Source organism: Mesoplodon bidens (genome assembly GCF_964165515.1).
Source record: "Mesoplodon bidens genome assembly, chromosome: 14".
NCBI lineage: Eukaryota > Metazoa > Chordata > Mammalia > Artiodactyla > Ziphiidae > Mesoplodon > Mesoplodon bidens.
The window spans coordinates 58052834-58068914 of record NC_138170.1 but is presented as its reverse complement, the minus strand read 5'-3'; the positions used below and the strand labels follow the sequence as shown (position 1 = coordinate 58068914).

General features: G+C 36.1%; 1 protein-coding gene across 2 annotated transcripts in view; it reads right to left on the bottom strand.

The window, feature by feature from the left end:
• Positions 1 to 419: 419 nt before the first annotated feature.
• SOS1 (SOS Ras/Rac guanine nucleotide exchange factor 1) overlaps positions 420 to 16081 on the bottom strand; it is a 140833-nt gene continuing 125171 nt past the window's right edge. The window contains exons 18-23 of one of the 2 annotated variants that reach the window (XM_081253505.1): positions 11816 to 11988; positions 11491 to 11607; positions 9726 to 9990; positions 4294 to 4338; positions 2458 to 2576; positions 420 to 1535 (exon numbers count right to left, since the gene is read on the bottom strand). In XM_081253505.1, the coding sequence (XP_081109631.1) occupies positions 1044 to 1535; positions 2458 to 2576; positions 4294 to 4338; positions 9726 to 9990; positions 11491 to 11607; positions 11816 to 11988 (1211 nt within the window). In that variant the 3' untranslated portion in view covers positions 420 to 1043. The remainder of the gene's footprint in view (positions 1536 to 2457; positions 2577 to 4293; positions 4339 to 9725; positions 9991 to 11490; positions 11608 to 11815; positions 11989 to 16081) is intronic. The other variant, XM_081253506.1, reaches the window with a different exon arrangement.

The window sequence follows — 16081 nt, the reverse complement described above, 5'->3', positions numbered from 1 at the left end:
CTGCCAGGTATATTATATAACATTCACTATATACACATGATTTAGGCAATGCAAGGTAATTCTAGATATGCTGATCACTCAACTATTAGTAAAACATGAACGGTGTCAGCGATGCCCAGCAAGTACTCCTTTCACACTGGGTGACTGCATTTCCATAGTATGGTTAGAGGGACAGCTACAAGCCATGACATGGATTACCAGTAAACTTTTGTGGGAAAAGGGGGGAAAATGACAATCTAGCATAGATTAACAGTCTCCTAAATGTAAATCATATACTTGACAGTTACATTGTTTTAAAAGTTCTTCTGTCATTGTTAATGACACAAAACTTCTCTTGTTTGAAGGCAACACCACCACATTTTGTTTGTGTAGGGAGGCTGGGTAGGGGAATGCTCTTAAAATCAGTATAATTATTCTTAAAAAAAAAAAAAAAAGTACCTCTTTGGTGAAGCCTCGGTACCCATTCAATTCACTGTAATAATCTGTAAACAGGACTGTAGTACAGTGCTGGGCCTTGATTCCAACAAGGTCAGGTACCACAGCCTTTCCTCACAGTCCTCTGAATGATTTTTAAGAAAATATTCTAAAGTAGGACAAACAAAAGCAAAGGAAAACAAAGGAGGATTTGAAGATCCCTGTTTAAGATTTCTTTTTAAAAAGTGCATAATATTTTGAATTACAAAAACTGTCATCATGTGGGCCTGCTGGACACTAGACTGTGTTTTTCATCCCTTTAATGATAAAGATCACTTCACAAAAAGAGGACTCCTGCCTACTGGCTGGAAAAAGTTCCCTTTACTTGATTTTCAGGTGCAATCAGTTGTCCACTTCCTCTAGATCAGTCTTTCCATATTCTAAATGAACACCATTTTCACTTTATAATTACATCTAGGTTAAAATTCATTGTCTTATACTGCATCTTGAAGTAGAGTCGTTAGTGTTTGGAGTTCTCATTTTAACTCCTCAGTGCTGGCACGTTCAGTGCATCCATTGCCAGCAATGGATTTGGGGCCAGGAAAATGTACATCCTGGAATAGAGGAACTCAGGAAGAATGGGCATTCTCCAACAGTGGTGGTCCATCTCTGTGCATGGATGGGTGTGTATGCTCCCTTTTGTAAGTTTTTGGAGGGAGTTTAGGGATATGTTGAGAAGTGCTTTGTCGTGGAGGAACAGGCGGCCCAGCAATGGAATGAAGGTCCACTTCTTGTGTCAATGGTGGTGATGGCAGATGCCTTCTTGTGCCGTGAGGAGAAGGTGTTTGAGGAGGAGGTGGTGTAAAGGGGGAAGGGCTGTTTGGGAAGAAGGCATTACTATGGTCACTTTTTTTGCCCAAAGGGGGAGGTTGGAGATGTAGTGGTGAGCTTGAGAAAACATCAGGTGTCCTCACGGGTTCTCGTGGAGGTAATAAGGGAGGGCTTTCAGGAGGATCTGATATAGAGGTCCGGTCTGATACTGAATATCGTGGTGAATAGGCTTTTGATGTGGGTTGCCTAGGAGGAATTGCTGGGGGGCTGTCCAAATGCTTAGACATGATCTAACATAAATGGGAAAAAAAAAGACATTTATTAATAATTTAATTTATGTAGCACCATGAATATATTAAGAATTAAGCCACGGTTTTCAAATATGCTATTGGAAGAACCCTAGATGTGGATCAGGTCGTTTTGCCATGTTTTAAATTGGAGGTTACGGCAGTTCATTCATTAAAAAAATTATTTTTCCCTCAGTGTTAAGTTTTTATTTTTCTCAAAATTTTGTTATTTGCTACTGCTTATCTATTAATGAATCTAATATAAGATCATTTCCATTTAACACAAATTACCTGTCAACTTTACAATTCTAAACTTACTATATTAACATTTCATGATATTCTGCAAAGAGTGTCCTGACTTGCCCAGATGCTCTGCTCTTGGACACTTTGAGAACACTGAGTCATGTTAACAACTGGCAAAGAAAGAAATTCAAAGAGGTAGAAAAAAGAGCTATTATGAGCCTTTAAGGTCTCTTCTGACCCAGAATTTTCATGAAAACCCCACTTAAAAGCATGTCACATTCACCTATTAAGGGCTCAGATAGGTAATATTTAGCACTAAGATACCATTTCATTTAAAATATGCTTTCATATCGAGCTTCAGACCTCTTTCCTTCTCTCTCTTGTATCTTTTAAAGAACTGCTTGAGACTGCATTACTCTTACATTACAGGTTAAACTTTTTTCTTGACAGTACCCATAATTTAGATTTACAAGGGTTTAGAAAACCTACCAAAAAACTGCTTTCAGAAGAAAGGAAATAAACATTACTGCATCGTAAATCCATACTTAATCCTTGTTTAAACTCTATTAAGCCCAAATACTCTGAGTATTAATTCAGCTAGAACTAAACCAAGACACAAGCAATTGATTATAATGTAACTGTAATGATTCCAGTTTCCAGATAACAAGGTTTTCTACTTTACCTTAGATGGCGAAGATTCCGCTGGGGCAGATTCTGGTCGTCTTCGTGGAGGAACAGGAGGGGGGACAGGCACTTCCTCAGTGCTCTTGGTTAAACTTATAGATGATACTGAAGCAGATCCTGTAGGATGTTAGATTTTTTGAAAAGTTCACAGGAATTTTATTTCATCTATCAATCCTGAAAAAACTTGGAAACTGCTTATATTTATTAAAAGAAATGTACAGAAGTATCAAAAGCAGTTCAATAAATCAACAACCAATAGTATTTCCTTTACTAAAGCAAACTGCTATAAAAGCATGCAGAAATTTCTTAGCAGAATTTTCAGAAAAAAAGCTGCCTAAGATATTCTGTTATTATGTTTCTTGAACAAAATAACATTCCCACTGTTAATCTATTACTGGAATTTTTTATTTGGATCTGAGTCTCAGATTTCTGGGAGAGACAGCAAACTATTAAAAACCTTTGGAATGGTAATTTCTGTTAAGCTTTTTTGATGGGCTCATTTTTTCCTCTGACTTTATTAGTACAGAATTTTCTTGCCTTCACTGGATAGTCTTTGGGGATAGTTTCTGATCTTAACCACTCTCTCCAATGTCTCTCCCAGCAATCCCCTCAAAGGATGCCAGGGAGAGAATCTAGTGTCTGGGGGAGAGGTCTCTCCGCAGTATACTTAGATATTGTTCTCCTTGGCAGGGAAGCAAAGTCAGGTTCATCATACTCTAATCCAAAAATTTTCATTGTGATGGAGGTATTTAAGATGACTGAGACAGGTGCTGATAATAAAAACAGAAATTACACTAAAATCTGGTGAACCTGATTTAGGAGTAAGTTGATAAACTGGCACCAAAAAGGTAAGTAAAGCCTCTAACTGTAACATATCTTACAGACATTTATAATGACAAGGACTTAATATAGGCATATAAATAATTACACTTTGAAAAACATTTATGTAAGTTGTTAACTAGTTTATCAGCACAATGAAAAAGATATGAAAAAACACTTAAATGGTCGTTCAAAATTATATTTGGCAGATTCTTCTCCTTTAAACATTGACAGTTTTTATTTTGCCAATTAAATGTTATAACAATATAGAACTTAAAAAGAGTACTTTGTGTATTGATATTATTTAAATGAACAACATTTTGATCACCTACCTTTTTTCTTAAGAGATTATGTAAGTTAATTTAGCTTATAAGAATATTTTCCATTGTACACATTCTGAAATCATTTGTATGAAGAATAACAAAAAATAATCTATTAGCTTAAAATTTATGGAATAGTTTGTGAATTGTTAGTTTACTTTAAAATTAAAAGCAAATACCTACATTGGAACTTTATTTTGCTTATAAGTGATGAGTATTTAGATTATATAATACAGATAGGTACAATGATAAGATAGCTGTTCTAAAGTCAAATAATAGTCATTTGCCTACAATCTGTGCTGTTCCCAGGCTAAGTGACTTAGACACTGCACGTAGCTGCCAACATTCTCATATGCGCATGCATGCTCTTGCTTTTTTTTTTAAAAGTTGAGCATTAAAATATGTTTAGAACTCCAGAGTTGGAAATGAGAAATGGTTAAATGTGGAAGCCACCCATATAATAATGTTCTTTCAAAAGAGAAAAAAGATTTTACAAAAAGCATGAAAAATATGTAAGTTTAAGCAAATAATTTATGATCAAAAGATAGCACAAGTGAAGGCCTCACTTCTAAGATGCTGCAAAGCAAGGTACCAATACTGCCAGACCCAAGAAGAGTTTTAGCAGGAAAGGTTACATTTGGTTTAATCTTTAAAGCCAAAGCGAAAATTATGAGTCTTAAACCAAATATACTAACTTGGGCCATGGGGCAGTGTAACCTGGATAAAGACGGTATCGCTGCCTGTGAAAGGAAACAAGAAAAAGTATATATTTTTTCTTTCACTGATATATTCAAACTCATCTGTAAAAATTTATTTATGATAGAAATGTTATTTTTGTCATTCTAGTTTTAAAGAATGGTAGAACAGTTTAGCAAAAGCTCATTACTACTTACTTTTGAGAAAGATAAAGAATTAAATTGCATTAATATCATTGGGAATTTTCAAGATTCCTTTTAGATTCACTACTTGATGCCATAATAATTAAATGAAAAGCATTCATGAGAAAACTATATACAATATCCTGTATATTAGAGGAAGACTTTCAGAAAATGTATAAACCTAATGTGAGCAAAGAATTCAGCTGGACCTATAGAAATATGTCATTTACTAAGGATTATTTTGAAAAACCAAACTTGTGAAAATAAGTAGTAAATAATAAATTTATGTTATAAAAAGTGAAACATAAAAGGAAATTTCTTACTACTATAATTATTATAAAGTTTTGGAAATGTTCTTGGGGCGTATGTTCATCACAAAATAACTACAGCTTTGGATATTACAAACAAGCTTGAAAGTGATATAGCTTTTTTCCTTCTATATTTTTAAACACTTAAAAAAATCATTAAGCAGTTTTGGTGCTTAGACACATTTTATATAGGAAACTCTGATAATTTTTGAATGTCTAATTTCAGCAACACTAGCCCCAAGAGCATTAAAGTAGAAAAACTGAGACAAAGGCTAGAAGATCTATACTGCTTCTAAATCAATATAGGTGTTTAGGTTACACTGCCTCATATTACCAACATACTGAACAGATAATATCCAAGAGACTAAAGCAATACCTATAGCACTAGACTGAGCTGATTTTTAAAAATTCAGGTTTCTCTCATTTTTGCACAATAGGCAATCACTCAAATAATTAGGGCTGTTGTTTTTCTAGCTTCTTTGCTCAGAATGAGGATAATTTTACGTCCCAGGTTCAGTGGGCGGAATTATTCATTTGATTGCTTATACAGATAGATACAGTGTTCTTATTTCCCAGACAGCTCCAATTTCAAATAATCTATCCTATTACCTCCTTTCCATATGTACTGATATTCATTTGGAGGCTCTGGTTACCAAGGGTAGCAATCCAGCTAATTCTAATAAGTTAGCTCTCAAAAGATTAAAATTCATTTTTATACTTTGATATTAAATAATGCTGCTGCTGTGTCAAAGATTCTGTTTACTAAAAATTAGATTCTCTTCACTAACATAATAGGGGTTAAAGGGAGTTATCTGCTCTAGTGTTTACTACTTATGTATTTTCCAGTTTTCTTGGAAAGGAAATAAATATGCCTTCTGGAGATAGGCCTCAAGAACATGGTCGTATACTTAGTACAATACAGGAATAAAATCAAAAGACAAAGCTCATGACAGTTACCAACTGCAGGCTTTTAGAAAGAATGATTACACCTATGCATACACACTTGTGCACGCAGATGTAGACTTGGCTTTGATCATATTTATATATAGCACAGGCTTAGATTCATGTGTAAACTTGGGGCACTTTTCTGATTTGTCACTTCAAACGAATTGCTTGGTCTTATTGCCTGGAAAATGCTATTTAAAAACTCTCAGAATTAAACATTATATATATCAAGAAATATATACTAGGAATTGTCAGCTAGGTACTGAACAAATTTATTGATAATGACTTAGGAGTGAAACCCAATTAATCAAAAAGTAGTATCAATTTGTTAAATACAAATCCCAGACAGATCAGTGTTCTCCATCGTGGCTGCACATTAGACCCTGCTAGGGAGCTTTTAAAAAAATACTGATGCCCACGTGCCAATGCCAGTCTTAACTCAAGCGTGGGCTGGACATATAGGTATTTTTTAAAGCTCCCCAGGGGATTGTAATGTCCAACCAGGGTTGAAGCCACTATTGAAGATAATCTCCAATTTATAATTGAGTCTTTCTTGGAATAGGAATAAGCATTTTCCTATAGAAAAAAATTATATAAATCATGAATAACTTCTTAAACTCACAATAGCCTGTTAAATGCAAGTGTATGAAATCAGAAACTAATCACTTATAATAATCTTCTATGAGGAAAAGCCTTGCATTCCAGCTTCAAATGCTTGGAATACATTTTTTCTTGTTAAAGCTTTCCCTACTAAGGGATGGGGCTAAAGCTCATCTGCAGCACACAGACCAGCCAGACCTATGGCTTCCTTTTATGACCAGGCAACCTTCAAACAGGAAGGTACCAAGAGCACTTCATCCTCCTCCCTCCATGCTATAGCCACAGATGCAAAGCTGGGTGGTCTCTCCCCTTCTCCTGGCCACTGTCATCATCACCTCAGAGGTGGACCTGGTCAGGGTAAGGTGTGGAGCAGGGTTCTGAATGTGAGGATGTATGTAGCAGCAGTAGGTAGGTGGCCAGTTTCCTTCCCTCTCTGTCTTCACCACAAAGCTTTCCGTGACCATTCTTGCCCACTCTGTGGTCATCTTTGTGTAAACTTGTACAGCATTAATGTCTTTGCCACTCACTTAGCATTTTGCTAATAAATTAGCACTTATACATCTTCTCTGGTTAAGCCTGCAATCTTACTGAGAGATGAAAAAAATCATAGTACAAACAGAATCAAGCACTTAACAATGGTTAAGCATTTAACTATGATTTTCTTTGTACTATGATTATTTTTTTAACATCTCAGTAAGATTGCAAGCCCTTACAGAGAAGGTATGTCACTGCTTAGCAAGAAATGAGATATGCAACAGATACTGGCTGAAAAAATTAATCTTTGTTTTTAAAGTAAGTTATTTTTGGAAAAAAAACTGTAAGAAGCAAAAAAAGAACTATTATAACTGATCAAAAATTCTAGTCAAACTCTGCCTTTTGAAAAACGTAAGCAATGGAACTTTTTGCCTCATTGTATGGAGTGGAATATGTTCAGATGACTTAAGAATGTAGGTATAGCAGCTCTTTCCTGCCAGGCCCTGAGGGAAGCAAGGAAGTAGGTATTCACTCTAGTGGCAACACAGTGAGTACCAGGTTGGACGTGCTGGTGATCCACCGGCCCCCACCCCCCGCAATAACACTAGCAGATCTGTCGAGCAGAGTGGGGTCAAAAGCAGATGAGGACCTTTAATATATACAGGCCACTAATGAACTTTAAGTAAGGGACTAACTGAGCATACAGATGGTTTTATATTATACTGGCTTACTTAATTTCAAAATCAGTTATTTTCAATTTTTACTAAGAACAAAGGGAGTAGTAATAGGGGTTTTCTTTTTCACAAAGGAAGAGAAATTGAAAAAATCTTCAGGGCTAAGATTACAAAGCCTAAGGTTTCTCCACTTGTCTAGCTATTTTTAGTTAATATTCTTCCACTGTCACATATGACAAAGCACTGATCCAGAGCACTGCATTCCAAAATGATTCCCTTTTCCCTGTTTGACTAATAATTTAAAGATTTAGCACTAGTAGGGAATGTAGTAGGCTTATCTCCTGTTTTTCTACATCTTCCATTTTTAGCTACTTAAACTAAGAGAAATAGAATTTGCAATTAATGGCCTTCATGTGATTTCAATAATTCACTCATGGGAATCTTTATAATATAGATCACAGCCAACTGCTCTTGGAAAAACACCCTTCAAACAGTTAAATGGGTCACAATAAACAAGGATTTTAAGTCAGGTATACTGTGAAAAGTGCTGCTTTTATTTTATTACTTAATTTAGGAGGTTGTCAAATTGGGGAAAATAAATGGGAATTTTTTTAACCTGGTGTTTATTTGAACTTATAAAAAATATCTGATAGCCTACTATGTGCATAACATGACTTCATAATCCTCAGTAGCTAAACAAGGCCAAGGTGTGGTAATTCTTAAAACAAATACACTTTAGGTGGTAAAAAGATAAGACAAACTGCTGGGTAACTACAAATATATATACAACACGGGAATAAATAAACAGGATTGTGGACCAAATCTCAAAATAATATACGTCCAAAGAATAATTTTTTTAAGTTAGACTCTCTGAGTTGGAAGAAATCTTAAAAATCTAGTTTAATCCCCAGAAGGCACAGAAAAAGTATTTTATTGAAAATCAGAAAGCTCACTAGCAGACTGGGATGACAAACCAGGACTCCTAAGTCCTACGTCAGTGCTCCTCAACCTCCTACCGAATAATAACGTCATGCTGCCTCTCACTATTAGATTCTATAACATCAACTATTAGGGCAGAACTTGAACTGTACACTGAGCTAGGACAGCCAATGGGAAGAGCATGTGGAAATGGTTGTGAGAGGGTGAAAGCCGACTGAATTCAAACTCTGATTTGATAATGAACAGATGAAAAAAGGTTGTGGGTTCTTAGTAGAGATTTAAAGCTCCACGTGAAATTGATTAAAAAATTAATGGAAGCATGGTGCTCTAGCTATAAAAGGTAGCCTCTTCAAAGGGCTAGGGCTGGGCTGTACAGTTTGGCACCCATTAGCCACATGTGGTTATTAAGCATTTGAATGTGGCTAGTCCAAATTGAGATGTGCTATAAGTGTAAGACGCATACTGCATTTTGAAGATTTAGAACCAAAAAAGAGATTGTAAAATGTCTCAGTAAATTTTTACACTGGTTTCATATTGAAATGACAACATTCTGCATATGCCGGGTTAAATAAAATATATTACTAAAATTAATTTCACCTAATTCTTTTTGCTTTTTTTTAAATGTGGCTAAAGATCATTTAAAGTTACACATGTGGTTCACATTATATTTCTGTTGGACAGCACTGATTTAGAACTAGGAAAGGGATGAGCAACAGTATGCAGTCTGTGAGATTTGTATGGCTGGGCTTGAAAGCATAGGAAGGAGTGTATTAGCCGGCGCTATACACCACCTGCTGGGTGGTGTAGACTGAAAAAGTGTTAAGTAGGAGTTTGAATTCGATACATTGCAAAATTAGAAACTACAGAGTTTGGTTGGAAAGGAACCAGGAACTGAGCAGTATTCAAATATAATTTTGGAGGCAGCATTTAAAGTATCAGATTGACATTCCATGCAGATTTTAGGAGTTATCTTTGTTTCCTCCGGAAGTTAGAGATGCATTTTAAATTCACCAATTGAAAACAAATGCTCAAATGAGATTTCAATTACCAATTTCATCACCAGGCCTATCTGTAAAGTATAATACATTTAAAGAGGGTTGTTCTAACAGATAAACTGCTGGAGTTTAGAATTTATTTTATATTTCTATAATGACAGCTTTTGAAATGGCATTTGATTTACCTACAAATTTACAAAATATATATATATATATATATATATATATATATATATATACACACAGATTCCTTTTTACCTCTAGCACATATAATACTAACAATTACTTAAAGCACTTAAAACTTGAGCACCTACTTGAGTGAAAAGGGCTTGAATGATCAGAATCAAATACGCTGCAAACATCTGTGGTACTAGAAGCACCAGAAGCAGGAGGAGGTGTTAACGGTGTTCTTGGAGAATTTGGTGCAGATGCTGTACTTTCTGTTTCACTTTCAGGGATCCTACTATAACTAATTTTCCTTGGCTCTTGCTGCAGAGGTGTGGGATGTCTCATAGTACCTGGTCTTGGGTTTGATGGACGAACACCAGGAGATTTTAGGGGATAGCTATATTTTTTTGGCTGTAGACATATCAAAAGAAACACAACACTTACAACACCATAATGGAAAAGAAGGTTCTTCTATAAATGCTTGGTAAAATTCGATTAGTATCTAGGAAAACCACAAAGCACTAATAAAGAAGTTACATAATGATTCAAATCAAAGTGTCCAAGTTGAAGAGTTAACACCCCATTTCCATAAAGCCTTGGCTATCTAAATTATTAGGGAATTAATTTCTTTAAATAACTGAGCCTTAGTCCTATAAATACCAGAGTATTTGTTATTTTAATATTTTTGATGGAAATCTTTCTAAGATATGGTGTATATTTCTCTGGCTTTTTAGACTATGCTGAACTAATTCAACCTTGGTAGAAAAGCCAGGATCATTGTTATGAACTATGATAGCCTACTATGCTGTAATACAGTGATGCCATCAGGATCATTTGAGCTACTTACATACAAATGCATTAAACTGCTTGAGTTTTCATCAGTTTATGTTAGTTTTATGGCGTTTTTTTTCTTACAGAGTGATCATTTCTCAATGATATCAGTGTGTCTCATTGGAGCATACTATATAGCTATTTCCAATTTGCTGTTTTTAATTCATCTTTTAATTTTTTAATTTTTTTTTTTTTTTTTTTTTGCGGTACGCGGGCCTCTCACTGTTGTGGCCCCTCCCGTTGCGGAGCACAGGCTCCGGACGCACAGGCTCAGCGTCCATGGCTCACGGGCCCAGCCGCTCCGCGGCATGTGGGATCTTCCCGGACTGGGGCACGAACCCGCGTTCCCTGCATCGGCAGGCAGACTCTCAACCACTGTGCCACCAGGGAAGCCCTTAATTCATCTTTTAAAAAACTGTTTTAGGCCTTGAGAAATTTTCTTGTGATGTAATTTCATAAGCTTTGGTTCACAGACATTATGAGATTTATCTTGGTTACTTAGAAGCCATTTATGTTTACTTCTTGATTCTTGACTTTCTTATGAATAAGAGGGATTATATTCAGAACAGTGAGATGATGATACTGTACATAAACTTGGCCAGGCAGTTACTAGTAATAAGAAAGAATGGAAACTTTATTTCACCCCCAGAAAAGTATCTTTAGCCAAGCCTGTTATTTTTATGGCTAATGATTCATGGTTAAAAGTTCTCATAAGTCATTTTTTTTTAAAAAGTACTTATATAAGTACATATATTTATTATAAGTGAATTAGTATAAATTATCAAATTTCCTGCCCTTAACATAAATACTGAATAACATTTTTTGTTAAGTTGGCCATATTTGCTCAACTTCTTCATCTATCATATTAGGATTTATTCACATTAATATTAGTGCCCATTTACCTGGAACTAAGTGGAATAATCCTGAGCATATTTATTAAGCATTTATTCACTATTTTTATCCATTACATGTGCACGTCATCTCTAAATGCCTTTATAGAAAACTATAAACCACCAGATATAGATGACAACTGTAAAAAATATATAAATATAAAAGAAATATAAATGTATGAATGCTTACAAATCTTGGGAGAGGCTTAGGGTTTCGTGGTTCTATTTCTAGGGATTTGTTGAAAAGATAATCTGTAAATTCTTTTTCCATACTATTTCCCATTGGATTCAAGTTTTCAAAGAACCTCTAAAATAGATGCCAAGAAAAACAATTATTAATATTAAATAATTTAAATTCAGTTTAAAGTTCATGAAAATAATTTAAGAAAACATTTAACGTAAGAAAATTGGAATTATTTAAGTTTTATTTTCCTTTTTCTCCGAAATAAACCTGCCTCTTATCAGGTGGTTTTAAACTTAATCAGAAATATGTGTCCTCAAATAATTCAACTTACTTTGATATCTGATTCTACTCGTAAACAATAAGGCTGATTTTGGTACTGCTGGATCTCGCCTGTTATTTCTGCTACTTTCCTCCTTTTGCTAAAGTTTATAAGCTCTTTTCCATGCCTTTTTAGGACCTCAGGGTTGCCTTCTTCTGTTTTCAAGATATTAGTTAGATAAATTCCTAGAAGAGATAATAAATTATTTCCAGGATAAAAATGGAAAAGGCTAGTTTTTTTCTTTCTCAGTAATTATAGGCATATTACACTGTACCATCTCAACCATCATAACCAAAGAATTAAGGCACAAATTTCCATTCTATGAAAAACAACAAGCTAAGTAAAAATATCAAGAGAAAGATTTTTATAAGTATCAAATTCTTCTGTGACTTAAGTTCTATAAATACCCAGGAAAAAGGGAGACCAAGTTTAACAAAATTAATAGATTTTCAGGAGCAATAACCAATTTTCCACCCCCACACCCATATGTTATTTAACATAAGTCATGGTTTTGTTAAAGGAACTTTAAGAATAACCCATCACTATTAACACATATTTTTGGCAAAACAGGATAATGTCAAATTTAGAGGATCATATTTTCTGCTTACTCAGCTCTTGAGGCCCCCAAGAGGTTGTTAGGCTTTGTAATTCAGAGGTAGTACTGTTTGGATAGGCTGACTCATGAAAATGTGGGCGGATGTGCAAGCCTATCAAACACAGGACTGCATATGATTTATGTATATTCTGGTCTTCAGTACTTCTAGAATTGTCAACCTGGTAAGGGAGCTCCTGTTTCCCCATCACTGCAGTTTGTGCACTGGATGAGGAGGAGAATGAACAAAATAGCAGGCATTTTAGTTCCTTTCTGTTCTAGCATAAAGGTTCTGGAGCCAGCTCTGCTGCTTTCTCCTCTTGTGATCTTGTGCACGTTGCTTAGCCTTGGTTTGCTCATCTCTAAAATGAGGACAGCAGGGTTGCTGTGAGAAATAAATGAGTAAATTTATGTAACGGCTTAGAATAGGGCCTGACAAAAGTAGATGCTTAATTAGCTGTGGTTGGGATTGTTGATACTGTTGTTGCTATTCTTGCCCTATCCTATTTCTGCCTTTTCCTCTGAAGTACTGACTATGATGCTTTGGGGAAAAAAAAAGTGTGAATATCTGAGTTCATTCGCTCAGTACACATTTGCTGAGTCTCTGCTGTACGCCAAGCACTGCATTAGGGACCGCAGATACAAAGATGAACAAGACAAACAGTTCCTGACTTCAAGGAGTTCAGAGTGTTGAATGTGGGCTACTACAGTACCATTTGGTAAGTGCTATATTAATTAGTACTAATGCATAAGATGCTATGAGAGCACAAACAAGATGTGCCTAACTCTGCCTTGAGCTGTTGGGAGTAGCAGAAGCATCACAGATTAAAATATGCTTAAAGTAAATCTCAAAAAATGAATAGAAGCTTAATAAGCAGAATAAGATAGAAGGGCATTCTAAGCAAAGCAGCCACGTGTTTGAAGGCACTGGTTTTTGTGAAGCTTGGAGGCATACTCAGAAATGGCTAGACTTTAGGGGTTTGGTCTGTGGGGTGGAGGAAGAGTGGCAGGAAATGAGGATAGGCAGAGGCAAGGAATCAGTAGTTCTAATCCCTTCTCCATCACTGCAGGTTAGCCACTGGATGAGGAGAGGGATGAACAAAGCAACAGGCACTTTAGTTCTAATCATAGATTAGTGGTTCTAAATGGTTTTGTGGTAGAGGCAAACGTTTGGATTTTTTCTGGCTGCACTGCACTGCTTGTGGGATTTCAGTTCCCCGACCAGGGATCGAACCCAGGCCCTCGGCGGTGAGAGCGCCGAGTCCCAACCACTGGACCACCAGGGAATTCCCGAGGCAAATTTTTAAATACGAGAATATCTGGCTACATTCTTGGCAAGATTAAATAACTCAAAATCAATAGTGAACGGTTAGCAATAATGAAACACGATAGACATCAATGCCTGTTTGGTTCTAGAAAGCATCCAGTTATTCAGTGTATTAGTTACTTGGCTATTTCTCAGCACCTAGGCTACTCTTGATTATATATCCATAAGACAAATTGACCATGTGTTCTAGTAAGCACAGGCTCTTTTATTTTCCACATCTGCCTGTCACTGGCTTTTTTACTTGCAGTCGGTTATATTCTCCTCTACACTAAGTTGCATGATCCACTTAGCTCAATGTTCAGTCTGACAAACGTCCGTGACAGTACACATATTTAATGGGAGCCAAAATTAACTTTCCATATTGGCCACAAATTGATGGCCCAACTATGAAGAGTCTGTGGGTAGTAGCACCCGTACAGGGTCACAAAGAGCCTTTTTAAAAGAGCTTAGCTTTTTATCCAAGTAGGTAATTAGGAGACTATCAGCATCTTTACATTCTAGAATGATTATTCTGGTTGTACTGTGAGGCTAGATGGGTTAGAAGGAGTTAAGACTGGAAGCAGGAAGCTCAGATAAGAGTAAACGTCATCTTGGTGAGATGATGAGGGCTACCTTAGGGCCCACAGGGATAGAGTGGAGTGCATAAATATCTAAGAGGTGAATGCCACAAGAACTGATTAAGTGGTTTGGGCAGAGGGTAGGCACAGTGGGAAGGAAGACTCTCACCTTTGTGCTTGAGGGACTGACTGGGTGGTGGTGTAATGACTGACCTGGGTAACATGGGGATAATAAATTGTGGGATATTGTAGGTGTTAAAAGTATACTTGAAAGAAGTTGTGAAAATGCTTACAAGTAGCATTTTGGGAGAGTTCAGGATAAAATTTGGAATTATTTTATGACAAATTAAAGGCTAGTTGAAAGGAGAACAAATAATTAAAGAGGTGGTGTTCAAACTTTGTTGATCATAAACTACATCAGTAAAAAAATGTTTAAGCATGCACTCTCTCTCTCTGTGTATATGTATAATAAAAAATGTAGTGCAAATATGTACATAGACGTGAATATTATAAACTGTTAAAGCTTAATTTTTTTAAAAAAGATCATTTTACATACCCTGCTCTAGGGACAGCTGTTCTAGGGAGAGAAAAAGCGGAGCATTATGACAAATGATGAAGAGGGGTGAGGTTTCACCTCTTTGCTGACACCCTTCCCAAGCTTTTCGGGAAAAAGTGGCTGCTCAGGGTTCACAGAGCACTCTGTTCATACTTTGATTTACACGTTTCTACAATACAGTGTTACATTTACTACACAGCACTATAATTTATTTTTCTGCTCTTTCAAGGGAGCTTACCGAGGATAAGACTATGTTTTACTTGTCTCTCTATTCTCAACACCTAGCCCTGGGCCTGGCACATACAGGCATTCAACAGGTATTTCTGAATGAATAAAAGCAGCACACTATTTCAGAATAGAAAAGAAAGCATTTGCAGACTAGACCAGGATACAAGAGACACACAGTCAATTCTAAAATGACAGGAAAGCAAGAGTGGAGATGAAACAAACTGACAAGAAACAGAAGGAGGACACAAGATTAGAGCAGTGTGAAAGGAAAAGAGCAAAGCTGATGTTACAGGCTTGGAGTTTTGTGCAGAGAGGTGAGACTTGGTTGAGGTAGAAATCTACATCCTTTTACCTGAGAGGAAATGTTAGTTTGCCTATACATGTTAATTCTAGTAGTAGAATTGTAGTGTATGGAGAAAAATTGGGAAATAGACCAGTAGCCTGGTGAAGGCTTAGAAGGAGAAATTGCCTGACTTTTATTATTCTGTAAATAGTGCAGTGCCAGCAAAAAATCTGAGTAAGAATTCTGCTAAGATGATAGAGAAAGTAAGTGTCAGATACTACCCCTGAGCCTCCTATAGAGGGGAAAAAAAATCCAGTATCCAGACTTAAGGATAAGAATCTAGAAGAAGTTTCTACAATTGACCATATAGATGAAATGGAACTAAGCAGCAGCAATAATATCTACCTATTAGGTCAGAACCATGAAAGGCTACCTGGCTAACCTTTAGCTTGGAAATAGCAAAAATCTCCTAGAGCAGCAGAACTGACCAGGGACTTAATAATCAGGAAGATAAGTAGAAATGGGGAGGAAGGCTGGCAGGCAGGCTGTCTGCACCTATCAAACCACCTACAATCACTCACTAAATCATACGGCTCACTTTAAAACAATGGAATACTACTCTAAATACAGGTCTGAAATTTCCTTTTTCACTTAACAACATGTTAACGAAAATCAATTACATTAGTTCATAAAGATCTGAAAGAGAATACAGTTCGTTTGTATGAATAAATGCCC